Raw genomic sequence first — 26,089 nt, forward strand, 5'->3', positions numbered from 1 at the left:
GGTTCCTGGGCCACAGGTTCTCAAATTTAGCTGCATATTGTAATCACCTGGGATGTTTCTTAAAAACACTGATGCCTGGATTCCATTCCTAGAGATTCTGACTTTGGGTTGGACTGGTGGATTGTGCATTAGGTTTTTCAAATGCTCCCCAGGCCGTGTAATATGCATCAAAATCTGAGGACCACCAACATAAACCATTTCCCCCTCATCTCCAGAGAGGGCGTGACTTGCCCAAGGTCAGAATTATAATATCTTCCAGTGTACCCCAACTTTGCAGATGGTTCTCTATCACCCAGTGGCCCAAGAGATCAGTTTGAGAGCAGCTTTGCCTCATCCCAAAACTTCACCCCAGACCTCAGGTCACCTCCCATGGTCAATGGGTTCTTCTCATAGTCTCAATGGCTGATCCTCCTCCATCTCCATGGTTAGTGCTCCTCAGATGATAGCAACAGGCTCCTCCCATTTGGAGCCTGGCTCCCTTCTCTTCGCCACACCATCTGCCTCCATACTCATCTTCAGGAGACTCGAGTGTAAACATGTTGCTTCCAACTCACACCTCTGGCAGGAGCTTCCCATTGCCTTTGGGACACCAGAGTGTGGCTTCCAGACCCTCCAGGAGCTGGCTCCTGGCCTCCTGAGTATCCTTTCTTGCCCCTCCTGCATGATTCCACTTGTGTGATGTCCCTGGAGTTGTCAGACTCCTAGAGACAGGAAGTAGAGTAGGGGTGCCAGGGGCTGGAGGGATGGGGAGTTACAACAGTATTTAACGGGGACAGAGTTTCAGTCTGGGAAGAGGGAAAGGTTCTGGAGATGGATGGTGGTGGTGGTTGCACAAAAATATGAGCATACTTAATTCACTGAACTGGACACTTAAAATGGTTAAAATGGCAAATTGTACGTAATGTATATTTTATCACAATAGTACATTTTTTTCAATAACATTCTGAGGAAAGCCTTGCCTGCCCTTTGCCTGAGTTAGGCAGCTCTGTTTTGTATTTGCAGAACTCCACGTTTTTCCCTATCAGACCATTGTCCTGCTTAGAGTCTGACCTCTTTCCAGATTGTAAGTAGAATAAAGGCACATTGGAGTTCTTGCCTATTTACCACTGTGATCCCCCCTGACTGCAGAGTAGATGCTCACTGCATAATTTTTAATGAATGTTGTTGAATGAATAAAACCCAGATCTACAGTGTCCCAGCCCATCAATCTTAATTGGTAGGAAAAATTGGATTGCAAAAGTAATCCAATTTGATATTGTATTAGTCCATTCTTACATTGCTATAAAGAACTACCCGAGACTGGATAATTTATAAAGAAAAGAGGTTTAATTGACACACTGTTCTGCTTTACAGGAAGCATGGCTGGAGAGGCCTCAGAAAACTTTTAATCATTGTAGAGGGGAAGCAGGCACATCTTACATGGGGGAGCAAGAGAAAGAGAGTGAAGGGGGAGGTGCTATACACTTTTAAACAGCCAGATCTCATAAGAATTCACTCACTATCATGAGAAGAGCAAGGGGGAAATCTACCCCCATGATCCAGTCACCTCCCACCAGGCCCCACCTCCAATATTGGGGATTACAATTTGACATGAGATTTGGGTGGGGACACACATCCAAACCATATCATTCCACTCCTTTCCCCTCCCAGATCTCATGTCCTTCTGACATTTCAAAATACAATCATGCCTTCCCAACAATCCCCCAAAGTCTTAACTCATTCCAGCATTAACCCAAAAGTCCAAGTCCAAAGTCTCATCTGAGGCAAGGCAAGTTTTTTCTGCCTATAAGCCTGTAAAATCAAAAGCAACATAGTTACTTCCAAAATACAATGGGGACACAGGCATTGGGTAAATACTCCCATTCCAAATGGGAGAAATTGGCCAAAACAAAGGAGTTGCAGGCCACATGCAAGTCTGAAACCCAGCATGGCAGTCATTAGATCCTAAAGCTCCAAAATGATCTCCGTTTACTCCATGACTCATATCCAGTGCACACTGATACAACAGTGGGCTCCCATGGTCTTGGGCCACTCTGCCCTGTAGCTCTGCAGGGTTCAGCTTCCTTGGCTGCTTTCACAGGGTGACATTGAGTGCCTGGGGCTTTTACAGATGCATGCTGCAAGCTGTCAGTGGATCTACCATTCTAGGGTCTGGAATACAGTGATCCTCTTCTCACAGCTCCACTAGGCAGTGCCCCAGTGGGGTCTCTTGTGTGAAGACTCCAACCCTACGTTTCCCCTCTACACTGCCCCAGTAGAGGATCTCCATGAGGGTTTCACCTCGAAACAGACTTCTGCCTGGACATTCAGGCATTTCATACATCCTGAAGTCTGGGTGGAGGCTCCCAAACCTCAACTCTCACACTCTGCACATCCATATGCTTAACCCAAGTGGAAGCTACCAAGGCTTGGGGCTTGCACCCTCTGAAGCAACAGCCTGAGCTGTACTTTGGCCGCTTTTAGCCATGGCTGGAGCTGGTGTGGGCACAATGCAGGGCACCAAGGCTGCACAGGGAAGTGGGGCCCTGAGCCTGGCCCGTGAAACCATTGTTTCCTCCTAAGCCTCCAGGCCTATGATGGGAGGGGCTGCCTCAAAGGTCTCTGAAATGCCTTGGAGGGATTTTCCCTATTGTCTTGGTGATTAACACGTGGTTCCTTTTTATTTATGCAAATTTCTGTAGCTGGCTTGAATTCCTCCCTAGAAAACGAATTTTTCTTTTCTACCACATAGTCAGGCTGCAAGTTTTCCAAACTTTTATGCTTGGCTTCCCTTTTTAAATATAAATTCCAGTTTCCAATCATCTATTTGCTCATGCATAACAAAAGTGACCTTGGCTGCCATTCTTAGTAAGTTCCTTATCTCCTCTTACTGCCTCAGCCTGGACTTCAATGTCTATATTACTGTCAGCATTTTGGTCACAACCACCCAACAATTCTCTAGGAAGTTTCAAATTTTCCCTCATCTTTCTGTCTTCTTCTGAGTCCTCCAAACTGTTCCAACCTCTGCCTATTACCAAGTTCCAGAGTCACTTCCACATTTTCAGGTATCTTTGTAAGAATGTCCCATTCTCAGTATCAATTTTTTGTAGTAGTTTGTTGTCACATTGCTATAAAGACCTACCTGAGACTGGGTAATTTATTTTAAAAAGAGGTTTAATTGACTCGTGATTCTGCAGGCTATACAGAAAGCATGACTGGGGAGGCCTCAGGAAACTTTCAATCATGGCAGAAGGTGAAGGGAAGCAGGCACAACTTACATAACTGGAGAAGGAGGAAAAGAGCACAGGGGGAGGGGCTACACACTTTTAAACAACCATATCTCATGAGAACTCCCTCACTATCATGAGAACAGCAAGGGAGAAATCTGGTCCATGATCCAGTCACCTCCTACCAGGCTCGGCCTCCAACATTGGGGATTATAATTCGACATGAGATTTGGATGGGGACCCAAATCCAAACCATATCAGATTTTAAGTAGCTAGAAGTATCAGACTGCAAATTGTCCAGTCACAGTAAGTGATAACATTGGGTGAAGAATGTGGAATTTCAGCCTCTGATTAATCCTTACAGATATATTCTGTTGGAGGTGGGTAGACCTTTAAGAATTTTGAGACTGCCTTTGTTCTATCTAATAAGTACAAAAGGAAAATGAAAACCGGGTTGATGATTTCAGATTTTTTAAGAACAACCTATTTATAACCACTTCCTTGCTTGATAGTATGCTTTTTTTCTCTTTTCAAATTAGATATTTATTTTTGAAAACAATATCTACTACTGTGCACATGTCGGGAAACAGGCCATCCGCGTGGTCTCCACTGGGAAGGAAGGTGTGATTTACAACGGCCTCAGTGACTGGCTGTATGAAGGTAAGATGCGCAAGGAGAGAAAAAAGCAAGATTTGTGGTTGCTGCTGCTGCTACATTGGAGTTGGGTTCTTTTTCTTTTTTCTTTGACTTTAACTGTAAATTAAACTCCAGTTTCTTATGGTTCTGCAAAATTTAAAAGATTTTGTTGGAGCTTTTAGGATCACTCTGATCAGCATCAGGGAACAGCATCAGGCTGTTGTCAGGGGCCTGCAGTATTGCGCACTCACCTGGGGCAGGTGTGCTGGCTTTGGACTTTGCAGGGCCCTGCAATTCATCCCTGAAGGGCAGGAGGCCCATTAATGGGAGATTTATTATATCAGGAGGGGACTTCCAGGAACGCTGAGGGACTGCAAATACACGTGTGTCTACCCCACTCCAAGACATAAGTGCCTTATTTGCCTTGGGAAGGGGACAGTTGGAAAAGAAGGAATGAGTTACATCTTTCCAAATAAATCATCAGAGTGACTTGCTGCTGAGAGCGCCTCCACCTTGCTGCACATTTTCTACTCCTAGTTTGCCTTTTGCGCCAGAAGAGTCATGCTGTATACATTATTAAATAACTGGAAATCAGAGGGGGAATCTCTCTTCTTAACTTTGATAACCTGTCTCCATGCTCATGACCCTTCATCATAACAATAACAACCAGGTATTGATTGCTATTAGCTGCCAGGCACTGCTGGAAGCACTTTGTTTTCTGTTACTTCATTCCACCCTCTGTCTTAGTTTGTTCAGGCTGCTGTAAGAAGATGTAACAAGATTCCACAGACAAGGTAGCTTAAACAATGAATATGTATTTCTCACAGCTCTGGAGCCTGGGAAGTCCAAGATCAGGGTGCTGGCAGACCCGGTGTCTGGTGAGGGCTCTCTTCCTCACTTGCACATGGCTGTCTTCCTATGTCCTCACCTGGCAGAGTAGAGAGACCTCTGGTCGTTTTATCTCTTTATAAGGGCACGAATCTTTTTTATTTCTTTATCTCTTTATAAGGGCATGAATCCCATTCATAGGGGCAACACCCTCATGACCTCATCACCTTACAAAAGTGCCACCTCCTAACCCCATCACCTTGGGGATTTGGGTTTCAACATACGAATTTGGGGGGACACAGTCACTCAGTTCATAGCAAGGTTCTATTTCACAGATGAGGCATGGTGAGGTTAAATAATTGGCCCAAGTTTACACAAGGGTAAGGAATATTTATTGGGGAAAGTCATTGTTCAAGTTCAGGATAATTACCTTTTTAGAATTCCACATGTGGCTAGAGTAAGCATATGCTTTCCAGCATGGGGCTGATGAAAAACCCAAGTTCTTCTCAGCCTCCTGGCCTGAGACCATGTGGTCACAGCAATAACTCACCCTGCTAGGCTGGGTCAAGGGAGGGTCAGGGAAATTCTGGGTGCTTTCTCAAGCCAGTATCACTTTCTTCCAGTACTGTGCATGTCTCAGGCTGGTATTCTGCATTTTAGTGACTTTATGCATCATAAATTATAAAGCAGATGGATATGCAAGCTTAGTGTTACCTCCTAGCATAATTTCACTGAAGCCATAAAGTTCTATGACTTGATTTTTAATTTTTGTAAATGGAAGTATAATTTGTATACAATAAAACACACATCATAAGGACAGTTTGATGAGTTTGGCAAATGTATATGCTATATAGCCCCAGTCAAGATATAGACCATTTTCATCAGTCTAGAATATTCCTTCAAATCCCTTTCCAAGGGCCTTCTCCCTAAGTCTGTCTTCCGGAGACTGCCATGGTCCTGGGGGCTAAGCAGCCCATCTCTAATAGACATACTGGAACCCAAGCATCCACATGAGGCTGGCCTCCCCTGTGTGGTCACCTTCGAAGCCCCATGTTTATTCTGATGTGGCTGCCCGTGCTCAGAGCATGCTGAAGAGTCCAGTTTCCTTCTGAGCCCCAGGAGAATCAACCCTGAGATTTTATTGTCACATGAGTCCTTGGCCACACCTGAAAAAGCCACTGGAATGAAAGAAGGGACACAGTCTGCTGTAGTTATGCCTTTTCTGTGCAGAAACAGCCCTAGAAATGGTTTGTCCCAAGATGTCCCCAGCTCCACCGAAGAGGCACAGGCAGCAGCACAAAGGGAAACTCTGGAGGAGCTGCACCTCTGCCTGGGGTGCAATCCCTGAGCCTCTGGGGCTTGCCTGCCCCCTGGACTCTTGGACTATTGACAATGAGGACTCTAAAGCCCCTTGAATGCTGCCCTTGTGTGGAGAAAAAGGCCTTATACCTAGGAGCAACTAGAAAACCAGATCCTGTTTGCTCCCTGACATCTGAGATCCCACTAATAGCTCTTTTGCTTGGGTATAAGATCGGCTCGAGATCTGGATAGGGAAGAGAACCCAGGGGCTGGAGATCAGAACATGAGTGGTTCAAAGTAAGGCTGTGGAGCTGCAGGGACCTAGGGTGGAGACCTGGCCCAGTCATGGGACATGACAAGGGTCTTCCACTCCATGGACCTCAACATGCTCATCTGTACATGGGAAGAATGTCCCAAACACTACACTTTCTGAGGACTGTGTGAGACTGAGTGGAATGCGTGCAGCATATGACATGGTCAGCAAGGGACAGTTGCTGCTGTTGTTTCTTATAACAATAAAAATAATAATTATGTAGTTATTACTATTATTGTAATTATTTGTTAGTACTATTTTTATCACAAAGGAAAAAAAGGTGTTTAAAAAAGAAAAAAAAAAAAAAAGGCATAGGTATCAAGGCAATGTTACCCAGGTGGTCATTCTGCCACAGAACAGAAATTATCTGACCTGAAAATTCAAGAGAGATCATTGCAAATAATAATGACCCCAAGGTGTGTCCCCCGCCCCTAAGAGAAAGGGCCCCTAGAATTTTGGCTACAAGAGCCTAGGCATTGTCTGGGACTAATCTCCCTAAAAAATCCATAATCAGGAGATTTAAAATATCTTTTTTAGTATCTTCTTAATAAAATAAAAAGTTCATTGCTTTGCCATTCACGTTAAGCTTTTGCTTTAGCAAATCCATTGAAAAGACTTTTTTCTTCAAGGCATTTACATGAAATTGTGTTGATGTGATAACAGAGCCCTAAATATTTTAAATCAATCACAGTTGATGTGGCAGCTTAATCTACTTAGTGTTGTTCCCTGGAAGGTTTATATGCTGATGCTTAGATTTCTGAGGCTGAGAGCACAGGAGCCCTGGGGAATCTTGCTTCCTTTTTTAATAATGGGAAAGTAAACTTTAATGATTGCTTTTGCCTACTCTGTGACTTAACTGTTTCAATTCCAAACTCTTCCTTTAAAAAAGTTCAGCGATGGGGGGAGAGTAGAATGAAAATACCCTAAAGCATTTGCAGAGGGGCTCATTCGCTTGGAGATGTTAGTTCTAAGAAGATAAACCGTGTATGTGGGAAACAGCCACTGCAGTCCATAACTTGTTGCCAGAAAAATGCCTTATTGATTTGTTTTGTTTCCCAGAAAGGATCTTAAACATACTAGACGTTGCAAAATATTGGAGACTGAGGAAGAGAAGAGGTGGACAGCCATAGAGGCTTCTGGGAGTCTCCATCCCTTGACCTAAGCTTTAAACACACAAAGTGGGGAAAGCTCCAGTTTACTGAAGCAGTCGCCCGTGTGCCAGAATGTGAGCTCAGCACTGGCTGTGAACTCAGCACTGGCTGTGACCTCATCACTGGCTGTGAACTTAGCACTGGCTGTGAACTCAGTGTGTCTGTCTTGCTGATTCTCTAAAGAGAGACCTTTGGCTCATGGTGGCCACAAACTGATTTTGATAAGCAAAATGCATATCTTCATTTTATGCTTCTGGGAAAATGTCATAAAATTGCATAGAATTTTGATTTTAATATAAAACTAAAGATAGCTTAATATAGTCCTACAACTTTTTAAAGTTTATTAAAGTTTGTTTATTCATAAACTAAACACAAGATGTTACTGAAGATTTTGAGGCCTGTGAATGAGTGTTCTGTTAAGAATTTGCACTTTGATGCAAGGTTCAGTAATTTTGCAAAGTTCCTAGTATGTAGGCATATGGGCAAAGAGTTGGAATTCTCCAAGTTTTGATGAAAGTTCTTTGTTACTGCCATTACAGGGTTGATTGTGTTTCCAGTTGCCACTCTTTGTTTATAAACTACTCTTTTTTTTTTTTTTTTTTTTTTTTTTGAGAAAAAAAAAATCACTCATCAGCCAGGCTGGAGTGCAGTGGCGCTATCTAAGCTCACTGCAAGCTCTGCCTCCCAGGGTCACGCCATTCTCCTGCCTCAGCCTCTCAAGTAGCTAGGACTACAGGCACTCACCACCACGCCTGGCTAATTCTTTTGTGTGTATTTTTAGTAGAGGTGGGGTTTCACAGTGTTAGCCAGGATAGTCTCCATCATCTTCGTTATCATCATATACACGAGGTATAGTGGGACAGCACAGAATTTTTGGCCAATAATTAGCTAATAATGACTTTAAGTTATTAAATGTTTCAGCTAAACAATGAATCATCCATACTTCTATTACCAAAGCAGTCATATGCATATCCAAAATACATATAATTATTCAGTTATATGACATTATCATGGAATGACTCACAGCCCTTTGGAAAGCTGGAACATTTTAGGGTCATTGCAGGACAACATCTTTCCTTATGTATATAAAAGATCTTATCCCCTCAAAGGGCAGTGAAGGTAGAGTGAGGGATGATGAACTCGAGAAGATATTTATAGAGCTCAGCCTGGAGTCATCAGCCTGAGATGGCAGAGAAAGTGAGAAAAGGGCCCAAAGGGTATTTATTTCATATCTGATTTGGCATGGATGAAATTCCAGGGCTGCATTTTCCTTAACTAGTCCAGAACATAAAGGTACTTAAAAAATGTGATCAGATCAGGAGACCCAGTTTGGCTTGGAAGCATTTCCCTATGCACATCAGCAGGAATCATGTTAGATGAGACTCTCAAAGCTGCCCCTGGCGCTAGTTCCCCTTGTTTGGTTCTAGGACCCATGCAGTCAGGCAGACCCTGATGATGAGTAACTGATGGGAAGTCTCCTGCCAACAATACTCACTTCTGCTCCACCCTGCCCAGTCCACCATCCTCCCCTGGACTCCATGGCACCCTCCCCATTTTCTGCAGCCCTGCTCTGACTCCTGAGGCCCCCTCTTCCCAGTCACAGCCCTTGCCACAGTCCCCATGGTGCTGCCATCCTGGTTCCACCTACCTGGGAGCCCCACAGAGAGACTGTCTCCACTCTCCCACACTATCTGCCGCCCTCACTGGGTGGCCAGCATGGAGGAAGTAGGGATTTGACTAGTCTGGCCAGAAAGGACCTCTTTCCAGAACTTCTGCTGCTGGAGAGAGGTTTAGCACCTCCTGAGCTGGAACTCAAAATGCTCTCATTTGTGATGTAATCAGGCCTGCTGTAAAAGGGTCAGAGCCTTTCCTAAACTAGGCCCCTCAGTCCTGCCGGATGAGCGCCAAACCCTGGTGGTGTGACCATTACCCTCCATCTGTGTGTCCTGCTCATGTCCAGGGAGTACAAGGGCAGCTTGAGGCAAGGCCTGCCTTGCACTGCTTCATAGTTTCTCAAAGCATCTTTAAAGAGTCAGCACTCATGACCTAATATTTTTGTGTTCCAATGAAGTGCTCCAGAAGGTATCAGCAAAAGATCAGGTGGGCCCCAAGCAGATAAATTTCAGTTAATGAATTTTGGGATTGGTACAATTCCATGCTTTATTGTCTTGAGTATTCAAGGAGGTGGAGAGCGTGTAGTAGTAGTAGTACAGTGTGGTAGATCAAAGTGGATTTTCACACTTTCACGGAAGAAAAGACATTATGAAAACGAAAGCACTCCTGGGGATCGTGGAATGGTTTTCAGGATCTGTTTTCCACAGGACACAAATTCACCAAAAGAAAAGGGAGCTCTTTGCTCATCCAGATTCCCATAAACTCTAAACCCCATGAAAGCAAAACAAACATAAAGTAACACTTCACGAGAAACTCGCACATTGGCTTTAATTAACATTCATGACATGTTAGATATTTTGTACACTTTGTGTGCCTTGTGTCACGTTGATACCCAGTGTGCTGAGTACCTGTTTCCTGCGTGTTGTGAATGGACCGGAGCCAGTCGTGACCATCAATAACTGGTACAGTCTTCAATGAATAGCAGCAGCCTTGGACTGTCAGATGCAGATGAAGGAAATCAGCACACCGTCTTTGTATCTAAGAAAGCATTTCTAATGCCACGTATGCTACTTTTCTTTAGAGACAGGGTCTCCCTATGTTGCCCAGGCTGGCCTCGAACTTCTGGGCTCCCGGCTTAGCCTCCTGAGCAGCTGGGACTGCAGGAGCCTGCCACTGAGCCCAACCTCTTATGCTGTTTTTAAAACTCCCTGACATACATTTGGAGACTGATATTTGAGGTGCTTACGGAGGCCCCCTGGAGTATAGATTCCTGATTGGATTCTTCAAATATTAACTTCCTTGAAGCACCTGGCTAGGGCACTTCAGCTGCTAGCAAACTGCTCCCAGGTAGTAGATCAAAGTGGATTTTTACCCCCGTCATACATCATAGTGACCATACTGATATTTTTTAAACAAGTTATGGAGCAGGCAGGACAATGGGAATTGGAATGATGTTCAAATATGTACATTACTATGTAAACCATAGATTTGGAGTTATTTGGACCTCTTATTGATTACATCTTTCATTTGCATGATGGGAAATGGTTGGTTAGACAAGGACATCACTGTCAGTAAATTGGCAGAAACTTGTGATTAGCTTGACAAAGCTCCTTTGTGGAAAAGCAGGGCAGAGTCTTTGTAGCGATGGTGTCTGTGTTTAAACAAATGCTTCACCACGTAAAAGCTGTATGAACTTGGATGAATATTTGACCTCTTTGTGTCTCTGCTGCCTTGTCTGCAAAACAAAGATAACAGCAGTATATGCTCCATAAGGTCATAGAGGAAATTAAAATAAGCTAATACACATAGAGCTCTTAGAATAGTGCCTGGCACTGGTAACCTCTACATATTGGTGGTACAACTACTATTGCTTTAACTTGTAATTTCCCAAACTCGGTAAAATAAGAGGCACCCGCTCCACTATTTCATCTGCATTGCCAGGAATCGGAAGCATTAACGTGGAATTAATGAACCTATCAGTGTTGAAAACTCTGAAGCTCTATTCACTCGTAAAATATTGTCTATAGTATGTTCACATAGAAAATGCACTGAGTTCCCAATCATCCTAGAAATGCTATTGATACCATGTTGAACACCTCTTCAAGAACCTTCTGTCCACATTTAGATTCTCCAAGCTGAAATCACACCCTTAGTTGCCACTGATGCCTGACAGAGAGACAGGTGTTTTCCTTATGAGCCCCAAAGTTCTTGTGACTTGGTAAAAATTATGCCTTGTGATCTCTTAAAGAAATTGAGTACTTAAAAAAATTATATTCCACTTCATCTATGATTTCTAAGGGAGGATATGAGAGTAAAAGCGATGATGAATGTAATCAGTGTCTGGCGAAGCTATCAGACCTATGAGGTACTGTGCAATGGAGCGTTGGCTAAATCAAACAGCAATCATCCTGAGCAGGAGGCTGAATGCTTTGGGTATTTAATGTAACTGAAATGAGTATTTTCCTTGTTTAGCCCTAGCCTCCAGCTCCGTAAAGTATTAATGATCTTGACTTGAAAAACATGTGAATTTAACTTGTAGAGAGACAAGGAGGAAAAGCCAAAAAGTTGTTTGGTAGAAGCTGAGTCAGCTCTGACCAGGAAATGGCTGAGGTGGCCTAAGAGGTCCATTCCTTCTGTGCTTCTTGGAACCTGTGACACATTTCTGGGTTTCTGGATTTCATGAAAACAGTGTTCTAAGGCAGGAAATAAGAATGTCAGGAGCATATAACATAGACTGTGATTGCCACGGGTAAGTCAGGCTGGCTGCCAAGGTCCTCGTAGCCCCCTGGGTCCAACTGCACCTGTGTCTCACTTGACCCTGACTCCCACCAGACCCTCCCCTGCCATCCCCTACTCTCAACATAGCAATCATAGCATTATGGCTGCCTCAGCACCAAACTCTAAATCCAGGTGGGTCACCAGGAAACACCAGCACATCCTAATGCACCATCTCTCTATCTGCGATCATGGGCAGACCACCATCTTCCTGCTGTAACACCACAAAGTGTATGCCCTCACTTACCTACATTCATCTGAGTTTTCCTGAAAGAATATCACATGGCTATTGATTCTCTAGTCACGGAGGGAGTGTTGGAGCTGAAATGGATGTTAGCAGTCATTGAGTCCAGCAGTCTGTAAACTGTTTCTGTAAATGGCCGGGTAATAGAGTCTAGGTTTTACAGGACATACGGTCTTCATTGCCACTGCTCAAGCCTGTTGTCATAGCAAAACAGCAGCCATAGACCATAAGCGACAAATGGCATGGCTGTGTTCCAATAAACTTTATTCCAATAAACTTCAAGTCTGTTGTCATAGCAAAGCAGCAGCCATAGACCATAAGTGACAAATGGCATGGCTGTGTTCCAATAAACTTTATTTGCAGACAATGAAATTTGAATTTCATGTAATTCTCACATGTCATTAAATATTCTTCTTTTTTACCAGCTGTTAGAAAACACAAAACCAATGCTTAGCTCTCAGGACATACAAAAGAGGCAGCATGCCACATTTGACCCAAAAGCCATAGCATGCCACTCCCAGTGTGTCCAGTCACCACATTCACTGCTGACCTCAGGTCTGTATTCTTCCAGCTCTTGTCATCTGAATCAAGATGGTTTGTAATGACAACCAATTATTTCCAATTTTGCCTCTCCAAATAAATCTAGTTACTTGAAGTCAAGAACTGTATTTTATATTGTCTATTTCCCATAACACCAGTGAATCTCTGAGTACTTAATAAAGGTTCAGAAAATACTGTTGAATGAGTTAATTCACAGAGGGAAACTCATATCTTCTAGAAACCTCCACAAGGAAAATCGTATGGTTTCTCCATGATTACTCTTATCAGAATTTCCATTTCCACAAACTTCCCTCAGCAGAAAAACACCTGATTAACAAAAAGCAACAGTGATTGTTAACCTCGTTTTAATTATGAGTTTCACTTTTTATCCCCAAGGATAAAGGAAAAAGCTGGAGTGACGTTGGGAAGGACATGGTCTTCTTACCAGGAGCCCAGGGACACAGGATCATAGCTCCTCAGACTCTAGACCATCTGAATTCATGCTAAGTCATAGTTTGCATACTGAATGAATAGAATAGGAATAGCAGTATCTAACTTTCAGTGAGTCTTTCTTCCATGCCAGGCCTTACACAAATAAACTTATGTAATCTCTCGAGAGCCCTATGGAGAAAGCTCTATGGTTGTCCCTTGGTGTCCTCAGGAGACTGGTTCCAGGAACCCCACTGCACCCACCCCTCTCCATCAGACACCAGAGTCTGAGGATGCTCAAGTTCCTTATGTGAAATGGCTTAGCATTTGCCTATCACCTTGCTCATCTTCCAGGATACTTTAAATCATCTCTAGATCACTTATAAATACCTAACACCATGCAAAGGCTATCTAAATAGTTGATATGCTGTATTTTTTATTTGCAATATTTTTATGGTCATACTGTTATTTTTTTATTTAATATTTTTGATCTGCATTTGATGAGAGGGTCTAGAGATGTGGAATTTTTAGACACAGAGGGCCAACTCTTCCCTTATCCTATTGCACAGCTGTGGAAACTATTAAGTGGCCTTTCTGTGGACAAACAGCCAGTAGGGAGCCTGCCTGAAGCTGCTGACCACTTTCCTGCTGCATATGAGTTGCATTAATTTCTTACCTATGAAATTAGGCTTGGGTTCATACTCAAGTTCTGAGTGGAGCATCCTTTAGATGTGTCTGCTCAATGCCCCAGGCTCGAACCATCTGTGCTGTGAAAGGCATGTCTCATGGCACAGATTTAAGAGCCCAACAGACCTCGATTTAAGCCCTCTGTGAGCCATTCAGCTGCCTGGTGACCAAATCACAAACCTTGTCTGACCCTCAGTTTCCTCATCTGGAAGATAAAACTTCAGGCACCTTTCTCAAAGAATTATTGCAAAGTTAAATGACAGCACTTCTGTGGAAGCACAGGCATATTACGGTAGAACCATAAGAAGTTGCCAACACGTTCATTGTGTATTAGCATGTGCATGTGAGGTGTCCGGTGAAGGTCAACTTTCTTCTCCCGTTCTGCTGGCTGTGCTGGATGAGGTCTCAGATATGGCAAAGTCTCAGATGTCTGTGTGCTCAGTACAGAGAATTTACCATGGAAAAGGAGGGGGTATTTTTTAACTGGAAGGTCAGACCTATACACCTCCAGGTACAGCATCTCCAGGGCCTCCCAGCAAAGAGGAGATAAAAGGGATGACTGCTGTCCTGGACCATGGGTTTCTCCCAAGAGAAACTTGACAGAGACTTCCTTGCTCCAAATCTTCCTCTTCGTGGCTCCTTGTTTCTGGTACTGATTTGCACCACCCTCCTAATTGCCATGGTGACCAGTCAGTTTGCTATTTAATTAATGTTATATCTGATTACATCTGTACCCTGGGAGTTCTCCAGCCAAGAGTTGCAATTTAAACTAGGAAATAAATAAACCGTTCAGCTGTGGGGATGGGGGAGTTATCCTAGTCAGTCCCGGAATATTCTTCTGACGTTTCTTGGCTGAAAAATTATCTGGCGGAAGTTGGAGTGAGACAGTAGTACACACTGAAGAAGGAACGATATTCTGCTTTTGGAATATTTAAACAGAAGCCTCAGACAGCAGCTAGGGGTCCTGCTTGATGAAGAGAGCTTTGGAAAGAGGAAATACTAGAAATTTGGTTGAGAAGTTTCTGTGAAGTTCAGTGCTAAGAGCAGAGACCACAACTTAGGCCTTGCAGTCAGCATTCCCTGTCCTAAACTTCTATTTTTTTTTTAATTTTACTTTAATTTCTAGGGTACATGTGCACAACACGCAGGTTTGTTACATATGTATACATGTGCCATGTTGGTGTGCTGCACCCATTAACTTGTCATTTACATTAGGTATATCTCCTAATGCTATCCCTCCCCCTCCCCCCAACCCCATGACAGGCCCCTGTGTGTCATGTTCCCCTTCCTGTGTCCAAGTGTTCTCATTGTTCAATTCCCACCCATGAGTGAGGGCATGCGGTGTTTGGTTTTTTGTCTTTGCGATAGTTTGCTCAGAATGACGTGGCACATATACACCATGGAATACTACGCAGCCATAAAAAAGGATGAGTTCATGTCCTTTGTAGGGACATGGATAAAGCTGGAAACCATCCTTCCCTAAACTTCAAACTTGAGCCTGATCAGAACAAGGAAGGAAGTTATCTGTCCAGATAACCTCACAATGAAATAGTTAGCAGGAAGATGTGCTGGTGGAGATAGGCTAGGTCCTGCTGTGGGGAGCAAAAAACAAGCAAAAGAAAACGGAACACTGCCTGTAATTTAAAACAGCAAAGTGTATTTCTCTTCGGAGATCACTCAAGCCCACTCTAGATCAGGGATGGGGAGGAGGTGGAGCTCTTTCCCTCATGGTCACTCAAGGTCCCAGGCTGCAGGGGCGATCCTCTTAGGCCTCGCAGCCACACTAGTGGACAGGGGAGTGTTCTGGAGGGAGACAAGCTAGGGAATAAATGGTTGGCCTGGAAATGACCCTGGCACTTCTATGCATGACTCATTGTCCAGAGCACCTCATATGGTCCCACTAGGGTTCCAGGAAGTAGCACTGAGCCATTTTCCAGAAGAGCGGGAGGCCAGACATGTCTGGGAGGCAGGACTGAAGACCCCACATCTGGGCAGCTTTCTTGCCAACAATGAGCCTCAAGTTTGGCGCCCAAAGCAGAAGAGGAATTGTCTAGAGGGATGCTGGGGAATCTCTCAGAATCAATGGGAAGGTCATAGAGTTGGGTTCAGAAAGCAGGTGGCCATCCAGGGCAGCTGAGGGGACGCCAGGGGTCCATCTGGTTGGGACACCGCTGTGGAGGAGTGGGAGTATGGGAGAGGCATTGTCTGCCCAGATCACAAATGATGTTCTTGAATGAGCTGCAAATAGAAATGCCATGTCATGTCCCCTACGATACCATCAATATGGCAACTTGGGAAACGTATTTCAAGAAAGAGTTAGGGTGTGTAATGTTTTATTATAAATTATAACAGCCAAGGGGAACCATCAGAACCAGTAGTCCTCATCATTTCTTCAATGAGAAGGTTTGTACTTGTCACATGCACCTTGCAATAAGCTCCCTTCCTTCTTGGCGTCTCCTTGGAGCCTGTAAAGTGATGAATGTGGTTCCCTATGCACAGCCCTCGAACTGCATGGGAGAAACCCCAGTGTCCCAGAGGACAGTGAGGGCGGCTTTAGCGAGGCTGTGTGGCACTGAAACAGGTTAACTGCAAACCTCTGGTTCTCAGAACCAAAGCTGAATCTACATTTGAAAACCCAGTAGAGGCTTTGTTAATGTTTTAGGAAGGCTAATGAGTATTTTAATTCAACAAGGAAGAGGTGATCTACCTGGTCTTGTGAAAAATCAGAAATAAATCTGAAGGGAAGATGTTCTCTAAAGGTATAGGAAGAATTCTCACTGGTCTCGAGAAATGTCCTCACAATTAATGACCTACTCCTGAGAGATTTTGACAAATAGGATGTTCAGGGGCTGTATTTTTCTATCTTTTAAATGATGCATTCATTGTGAGATTAGGACAAACACACTTTTTGTTAGAGCGCCCTAAGGAAACTTATGTATTTGAGGTTGAAATATTTGACACCCTTGGGAACTCTAATTTCTTTTTTTTTTTCCGTCTTCTTAAGCCACCTAAGAACATTAGACCATTTGCCCTATTATTGAGAGTTTCGTTAATAGTTTAGTTCTACTAAAATGCAAGCTGCAAATGCCCAAAGGAATATAGGCCACAAGACAAAATGTACTTAAAACGGTCTCATTGGAGACTCAGAAGCTGGAACTAGCCTTAGCTCTTTTGCTCACGAAACCTGTATTCTAACCTTTTTGGGCCTCAGTTTCTTTTTCTTGTTCTGGAAGCATGACTAGGGTAGACCAGATAATGCTGAACACCTTTCCATCTCTAACACTTTTCAAGTTTAAATATCAGTGCCATAAACACGCAGCATTGATGGTGTGAAGTCTGCGTCCATGCCAGATAACTTCACAATGAAATCGTTAACCATTCTCGGTTTTACTTAGTAAACATACGGGAGCAGTGCTCCTCAGCTGCAGTGGTGGGGGCCAGGTATGTGGTATCTCAGCCTTTTTGTCCCCTTCCTCTCCCCTCGTCGTCACCCCCACACACAGGACGTCGGTGTACTGCGAGAGCCGTTATTAGGTGATTCTGATAAACCTTCTCCTAATCCCCATGCGAAACTTATCTGCCCTAAAGGAATCAGCCTTCTCTCTCCTTTACTCCCCCTTTTATTCTTTCCATAAAATTTGCATTATTGGCATAACTTTTCTCTTTACTATGGGGTGTCTCTCAGAAGGTCTAAGGGAATGCAAAGATAACTCACCTCCACATCAGAGAGAGGTGAAGCCTCACCACCGCCATGTGGCTCCCACACCCCAGTGTCCCGCATCTGTGTCTCCAGAAACACAGCAGAGGTAGAAGAAATTTGCATGTAGCAAAATTCATCTCTTCAAGAAGATATTCTAGCACTTGACAGTGGCCCACACAGTCCTCATTTTCTAGGGAATTCTATTTCCAGCCCCTTCTAGGTGCCCAACGTTGGATGAGTCACTATGGATTGCAGTGTCCCACCCAACGGGGTACCTGAAAAAGAGGAAGGAAGGGAGACAGGGAGGGAAGGAGATGAAGGAGGTCCAAGACAGGGACCCTTCCCTTGAGGAACTGATACGTCGTCAGTCTGATAGAAGCCAAGACCACCTGCATGAAGCAGCTCCTTCCTTCCATCATTCGGATGGGATTCATGCATTTATTCTGCACCAAAGCCCTCTACCAGGTCCTCCAAGGGAGACAGAGATGCTTTAAGATCTGGACCTGCCTTCACAAAGTGTGTATCCTGCAAGATGATATTGAACCACATCCTAATTACATGGCACGAATCTTCCACACATTTAGACACTTGGGCAGAATGCTATCTTGTGGTTTAAAATGGCAGAAACATGCAAATTAGAAAACCAAACAACCATTAATCCGTTAACTCAAGAGTTCATTCTTAAAATCCAAATTTCCTTCTCTGGAGATATGACCGGATCACAGCTCCCAAATTCTTCCCCAGTTTTTGTTTTTCTTTACACCGTTTTGGAGTCGAGATTCTGTAAGGAGTGACCTAATGTGAGCCTTTCCTGATATGGAGGAGACGTAAAATAGCTCAGGGAAAAGGCTGATGCTTAGAAAATCTGTGGTTGTCCGCCTGTCTCATCCTGTCACTGGGAGTTTCCGGCCTCTGCTGGCAGCTCTAATGAATGTTCTATACCAGGACGAAGAAGGCGGACATGGACCGGGCAGTCCCTCCATTCAGGGAACGGTGGTCCCTCCATTCAGGGAATGGTGGTCTCTCCTGGCTGCCTTGGCATTTAGGAGGCTCCATAAGGGTATTTGGGATCTCAAGAGCCTCTGGGACTTAGGGGCAAAGGGCAGACCTTAACAGCCAGTCCCTCCTCCTCCAAAATGTTTAGCAAGCCAGAAGTTCCCCTTTACTTCTGAGTCAAAGGAAGATGTCCTTTGACTCTTCAGGGAGCATAACGTACCATCCTTTGATGGTCATACACATTCAAAGAAGATTAAAGCCAGAAATGAAAGGGAAAGAAACAGTTATAGGATTTGGGCGGAAATTTGCAGAAACACAGGTTGAAGCTGAAGTCTGGCATCAGGGAGGTTTGTTCCATTGATCTCCTCTCTCAGGCTCAGCTGTTTTATCTCCAGTGCATTTTGGATGTGGCTTCTTTTTCCACCTGCTGGGACTTTAGATACAGTACTTCCTTTTGTTTCATGGTAGCATTTAACTGAGTCTGGAAAAACCATCATTAAGGGAAAATAAAGCTGAAAGACGAATTGAAAACTGTAAAAGGGCCCTTTCAGGCTGCCGGAGAGATCGCCTTTCCAGCCTAATGAGCCTGCGCTGCCTCTGATTCAGACGATGCAAGGACAGGAGAAAGGAATGGAGTTTTGTGCACTGTGATTTCCCAAAGCACATAATGCTTAGTCATTTGGGGTGTTAGGAAAGAGAGAAAGTCGGAGGGGACTGTGTGGGGAGGTGAGAGAAAGAAAGAAGGCTGAATTTTAGTTAAGCTGCTCAAATGCCTGCTTTAACAAAAGTCTGCCAGGGCTAAAGGTGATTAGCCATCAGTGCTGCTGTTGTTTTTGCTGTTGCTGAAGTTTCAAAGTCCTGTGCCCCTTGGTGTATACACAGGGGATTGGTTCCAGGACCTCCGCATTACCAAAATTCAAACATACTCCAGTCCCAGTCAGCCCTGAAGACCCAGGTATATGAAAAGTCAGTCCTCCATATACAGGGGTTTCACATCCCCCAAATACGGTATTTTCTGTATGTATTTGGTTGAAAAAATCTGCACATAAGTCGACCCGCACAGTTCAAACCTATATTGTTGAAGCGTCTGCTCTCCCGTCCTTTTGTGGGGTCGTGACAAGGGGCGCTGTGTCCCATGGTGTGCGGCCGAACTGCCTTGGTGGATTTGCAGAGGTGGATTTGCAGCCAGTTGTCCACACATCCTGGATCCTCCAGGTGCGTCCCGTGTAATGGGTTAACTGGACCTGCCTAAACCTGGGCCTCCCACCCCTCAAAAGCAGCTTCTCCAAGATTTCCTACTTAAATTTCTCCAGCCACAGAGAGAAGCATTTATTGTCTCTCACCACACCCGCCCCCCGCCCCAGTATAGAAAAAAGGAAGACTGGGGAATTGATCTCTCAGAGCACGTGGAGAAGCCACAGGTCAGCAGCCAGTAAAGCTAGAATGAAAATCTGAGTGATCAAGGCAATGGAATAGAAAGTCAAAACCCAAACTTCGTCTCTTCCCCACTAGAGGAACGGGAAGAGACGCTGCCACCTGGCGGCCAGCCGAGGCGTGTTCAGGGAGCTGGTCCTCGTCCCTGGGCCCCCCGGGGTGTTGATTTGTGGGAATTTGCAGATCTCTGATGATAATGAGGGGATTCGCAGTGTGTGATATGCAAATAACACAGCTCTGATTAGTGAAGGAGGCTGCGAGCCTCGCAAGGTAAAAGCTCCGTTTGCCTTCTGGCTTGATGTTCGCTGATTTCTTTTTTTAACCCCCCATTTAATTCTGCTCTCGGCACCTTGGATAAAATATTTAGTGGCAGGAAAAAGCCAACAGATGCAAGCAGGAATAAATAAGATTTCTGTATTTAGAATGAGGCCACGTATTTCGGAGCGCAGATCTATCAGGCATGTTATTTATGTCTTTTGCAATTTCCCGGGACCCAGATTTCTCAGGGTGCTTTGATTTTTCTCAAATATCTACAGCAGTAGGGGTCCAGGGATCCCAGGGAGCACAGCCGGGCACTCACTCACAGTCAGAATCCGGGGGGTGTGTTATTTAGGATGATCCGAAATGCAACCTTGCTGCCTGCATTCTGTGTTGATATGTATCTTGCCTCATTAAAAGATGACAATCTACAATACTGATATTACTCAGGCAGAGGGATTTCTCAAATGCTGGGCTAGAGCCTGGGCTGCCAGACTGCATGAGGTTTAACATGGAAAATTAGCTGCAGTCTTGGTCCCCGGTCTGCCAGGTATAGCAGTGTAGTGGAAGGAGCGAAGGAGCAGGAATCACGAGACTCGCCAGGATCTGCCCTCTCCTGCCCTGTGATCCTGGGAAAATGATTTGGTCTCCTCATCCTGGAGGTCTCCATGGTGGAGTGGGCCTAACATCACACCTGGAGTCAAGTCAAGGCTCCACATGTCCCAGTGACTTAGAGCAAGTTGTCAACATCTCTGAGCCTCAAAATTCTCCTTTATAACAAAGAATGTAAACAGATCCACAGTCACTAGGAAGATTACAATAGAATTGCCAGAGTATCTAGCATTCGGTAAATATTTATTAACTAGATAGAAAAAAAAAAAAATGTACCAGGCTTAGTAACACCTGGCCTGCCCTTCCCATCTCATTAGAGGCTAGAATGCTCGAAGGACATAGGGTGTGTCTTGGTCTGTTTTGTGTTGCCATAAAGGAATACCTGAAGCTGGGCAATTTATAAACAGAAGAGGTTTATTTGCCTCAGGGTTCTATAGCCTGTGCAAGACACACGCGCCAGCACCTGCTCCACTTCTGGTGAGGCCTCAGGCTGCTTCTACTCACGGCAGAAGATGAAGTGGAGCTGGTTGTACAGAGATCACATGGTGAGAGAGAAAGCAACAGGGTGTTTAGGAGGTGCCAGGGTCTTTTTAACAGCCAGCCCTCACGGGAGTGAATCAAGTGAGAACTCACTCACCCTTGGGGGAGGCCATTCATCTTTCCATGAAAATTCCACCCCATGACCCACATGCCTCCCACTGGACCCCGCCTCCAACACTGGGTATCAAATTTCAACATGAACTTTGGAGGGGACAGGAAGAAAAGCCATAGCAGGGCATATAGCACTGGCATCAAAGCTAGGGTGTTGATTGGTTATAAATATTGTTAGTCCTGCAGCATTTATCAAGGAAAGAAGAAGAAAGCGGATTGTAGAAAGAATAAGCTCAGGATATACATGATTCTTCAAGAGAAGCCAGACAACATTCCAGGATTTCAGAAGGGGGACATGGCTGAGCTGGGTCTTCTCTTTGTGGGGAGACATGTCATTGGGCCTCTGAGCTCCAAAGACACAACCTTGAAAAAGCACAAAAAGACTGTCTACTTATAAGATTTAGGATTTCCCACATAGTCCCCAGGGCCTCCTCTGATCCTTTGACCAAGACGTGAAAGCCCTGCCTACATGAGAAGAGGGGAGCTCCATGTTGAGGTTAGGACAGCACTGATATGATGCCTGCCTTCCTTGGTTTATTTGACACCTGATGAGTTGGCGACTTGTTGACAAAGTCCTTCCATTGTGAGGTCTGCACCTCCCACCCCCAGCTTGATTGTACCATTCTGTTTTGGAAATCCCCACCAGAAGTACCAGCAAACTCTTCTTAAGCTTCTAGAAATTTCTACCTGAGATTATTTTGTTCATAGAGCAATTCTGGCAGCCAGAGTTACTTCTGCCTCTTTGCTTTGGACCACAATTACCCAAAAAGCATTAGGAGAAAAGAGATCACAGCAATGGTTCACTCAATTTTCAACTTCCCTGTGCTGTTTAGATTTTGGCAAAAGAGTATTCACTGTGACTGCTGCTTTTCACTATAAAAAGAAGCTGAGATTTCCTGCCAACTATCTCACAAAAACAAACAGAAGATTCATTGAGAGAACCGGGGAAGCATCTGATCCTACAACACACGACCAAAATATACTGTCTGTATCTTGGAAATGAACTCCCTAAGAAGATAGAAAATAAGTCGTTCGAGCTCTTCTCTAGCTCAAGTATAAGCACCCCATAACTGGAATTATGTCTTTTACCTCCTGCTTATTCCCAGGGCCGAGGGGGACCATTCGTAGCTGATAATACCGATTACAATCATGCAGGATCATCCAGGAATAAAAACTCACTGGAGGAAGGCAGCAGGAAAGGGAAAGAAAATCCTCGTTTTCAGAAAATAACATGGAGACCTCATGAGCTCACTCTGAGTAATCACCCTTCAGCAGCACCATCTCCCTACCCAGTCTGCTCTGTTGAAGGGAGGAGTGCATCTCACCACAGTGTTTCATTGAAGAGCTGGTTTTTAATTGGCCCTGTACCACTTAATTTATTTTCATTTGCATTCCAAGGCCGTCGGCCTTGTACTGCTTTACTTCAAAGCTGGATCTAAAAACATAGGCTCTTAGAAGGTTGCAAACCTGCAATTGTACAGAGGCTCAGAGAAGTGAAATGATTTGCCCAGTGAAACAGGGTACTGTGGAAACTGAGAGAGCTTTGAAGTCTGACACCCCTGGCTTCACAATTCTACCTCCACCACTTACTGGTTGTATGAACTCAAGCAAATTGATTCACTTGTGAGACCTCAGTTTCCTCCTCTGTAAGATGGAACTAGCAGCATCGACCTTGTGGGGTCATTGTGCAAACTGCCATACTGTGTTAGAGTCTAGCATTGCTAGTCACTTATTAGGCACTCACGAAGTGTAGCTGACTACTGGTGGTGTTGCTCTTAGAAAACACCCATATGTTAGAAAAAAAAAAAAAAAGAACACTTTTTCTGCCTCTGAATAAGTGCCCAAAATCCTCTTTCTTGCTAGGACCACCTACCCAGAGTAAGGAAAACAGCTGCTCCCCCAGCCTCAGCAATGTGGAGACGGTGTCCAATTTTCCACTGACACCCTAGTGGTTTCTGTACAATGCATGGGAAAATGTATAATAAAAAGTAAAGTGTGTCACAAATGATAGGTAGTCCTCACATTATCAGCAGTCATAGTGGCTATATTGAGTGCTGTGGGTCCAGGCAGATTGGTTTATAGTCACTCAGATATGTTGATCTAATAATAATGAGAATTAATAAAGGGGTAGAAGCTGTCAGCTGACAATAATGTTCGAATGACATCAGTTTGGTTTGCTTATGTATTGGGTCTTAGATGAAGAGGAGTCACCTGGAACTCAACACTTTAACTCCTTCAGCTTCTGGCAAGGAGAGAGGCAGAAGGCGCACACATGGTGGACAGCAGCCTGTGTAGAGGGGCCACAGGAAAGGGTGATGGGGATCTTCTCCATGCCGGGCAGAGCTGCAGGGTGGTAGGAGTCGGCTTCCTCCTTTCCACCTCTTCCCTTCTGCCATGTTTCCTACCTGACCCAGCCAGTCTCCAGTAACAGATACAGAATGTCTTCATTTGGAACATGGAGAATTTGCACAGAGGGAAGCAGATTGGACGAAGGGCTCAGATCAGGGGTCTCCGTGTCTGGGCACAGCCATTACCCTTTCCCTCCCATCCTCTGTTCTCTCCTGCCACCACCACACCATGCTCCTGGTGAGCTAGAGCCAGAGCGAACTGGAACCCAGAGCACTCTTGGCCAACACCCGTGGCACTAGACAATGCCAAGAGAATGGCTTAATAATAATGAGATAATAACTTAATAATAATGAAAAGAACCCAGCGAGGCCTGCGGTGCAGGGAGGGAGACCTGGTGTGTGGTGCTGGGCGCTTCCTGGGCGCCTCCCTGCACAGCCTGCCTCTCGAGTTTCTCACACAAGGCAGTAAGCAGGGCCAGGCCTGGCTCTTGCTCTTCACAGTGGAGGGTGTCAGCGGGGTTTTGATGCCTTTTGCCCATGGTGTCCACTAGCGGGTGTGCTGGTTGGAACGGACGTGCTCATAACTATGACTCCCATTGAGGCCTTGTCCCACCAGCAATCCGGTTCCCATCAACAGCTCAGTCTTGGGGTGGGTGGAGGCCCAGTACCACAGGCTTGCTGCATTTGAGTATTTCCAGGTGGCTCAAGTCAAACTTAAGAGCTGGACCCAGTCGGAAAATCAAGTGAATAAAGCTGGATGGCATGGAAAGGGATGGAGGCTTTACTGAGAGAGGGTGAGAGAGCATAGGATGGGAAAGACCGGATTGCAGGAGAGAGGGCGCGCAGGAGAGCTGCTTCCCACGCCCTTGCTCCTGACCTGTGTGTGTCCCTGACGCTGGGTCATGGTCAAAAACACAGATGGCCGCTGACATCGGTCTTTACAGAGAAAGGCTCCGCCCAAGCCGAAGGACCTGCAGCAGGCAGAACCTATCCTTAGATGAACACCCTCACTTTCCAGAAGACAGGAAGTGGGAGTCACAGCCTATTGAAATGTAGACGTGATGTCTACACTTTACAGACCCACCCGGTGTCCTGCAAGAGCCCAGGCTCAGACCAGGTGCACCGTGAGAGCCGCCTGTGCCTGAACAGGCCGCTTCTCTGTAACAACCACGTCCCACGGTGTGGAGGTTCCCAGCGGCGGGTAGTGCCGAAAACAAAGGGAAGGCAGAAACAAAACTTAGCCAGGCACTGAATGCGTGGGAAGGCAAAACCCTCTTTTCTTCTCCCACGGCGGTGGCGCTCGCTGGGCGATGCTCAAGGACAGTGGGAGGGCGTCCCGCACGGGGCAGAGCTGCAGGGTGGCAGGGGTCAGCTTCGTCCTCTCTGCCTCTTGCCTTCTGCCACATTTCCTATCCAACCCAGCCAGTCTCCAGTAACAGACACAGAATGTCTTCATTTGGAACACGGAGAGACAAATGTGCCCAGTGGGAAGGAGAGACGCCGCTGCTGGAGCAAGCGTGGTCCCAGGGGACAGCCTGATTTGCGTTAAAGCGAGAGGGCAGGAGAAGCAATTGGGAATCGAGGCAGTGGGCCGACGATGACCCGGGTTCAAGAGGCACAGTGGGAGGCTGCAGGTGTAAGGAGAAGGACGGCTCAGGTGAGGGCTGCACAGGCACTGTGGGGATGAGGCTCTGAGTGGTGACCTCTCCAAGGCAAGAGAGCACGTAGATTTCAGAGCAAAACTATCTGGGTCAGAATCCCAGATCCATCCTTTATCGCTGTAAAATGTTGGGCAAGTACTCACAGTGCCTCTGCTTTCTCATCTGTAAATTGTGAGGAACGATAGCACCAAACTCATGCAGCTGTTACGTAGATGGATGTGCTGGGAAGAAACCTGTTTACTAGGGGCCTGGGCTGGAGATGGGGAGCTTCTCATGGTGTCTGCTGTCAGCAGCTTTAAAGGAGATGTGGGTGTCCATCCTGGTGGTCTGCCTATCAGCCTGGGATCAGGTGGTGAGTGGCTTCTCCTACTAAGCCCAGAGACGTGTTAGGAAAACAGGCCGATATCTATCGATAAGGAAAACAGGCCGGCACAATGGCTCACGCCTGTAATCCCAGCACTTTGGGAGGCCAAGGTGGACTGATCACCTGAGGTCAGGAGTTCGAGATCAGCCTGGCCAACATAGCAAAACCCTGTCTCTACTAAAAATACAAAAAAAACAAACAAAAACTATTAGTCAGGTGTGGTGGTGGGTGTCTGTAGTCCCAGCTACTTGGGAGGCTGAGATGGAAGAACTGCTTGAACCTAGGAGGTGGAGGTCACAATGAGCTGAGATCATGCCACTGCGCTCCAGCCTGGGTGACAGAG

The 26,089-nt window shown here is 45.3% G+C and overlaps 1 protein-coding gene across 5 annotated transcripts in view; it reads left to right on the forward strand.

The window, feature by feature from the left end:
- The window catches only part of DPP6 (dipeptidyl peptidase like 6), a 1,156,796-nt gene that overhangs the window by 978,323 nt on the left and 152,384 nt on the right, over window positions 1-26,089 (forward strand). For all 5 annotated transcript variants that reach the window (XM_073009533.1, XM_073009535.1, XM_073009532.1 and 2 more), the window contains exon 8: window positions 3,746-3,866. In XM_073009533.1, coding sequence (XP_072865634.1) covers window positions 3,746-3,866 — 121 coding nt within the window. The remainder of the gene's footprint in view (window positions 1-3,745; window positions 3,867-26,089) is intronic.

Source organism: Chlorocebus sabaeus, chromosome 21 (assembly GCF_047675955.1).
Source record: "Chlorocebus sabaeus isolate Y175 chromosome 21, mChlSab1.0.hap1, whole genome shotgun sequence".
Lineage (NCBI taxonomy): Eukaryota > Metazoa > Chordata > Mammalia > Primates > Cercopithecidae > Chlorocebus > Chlorocebus sabaeus.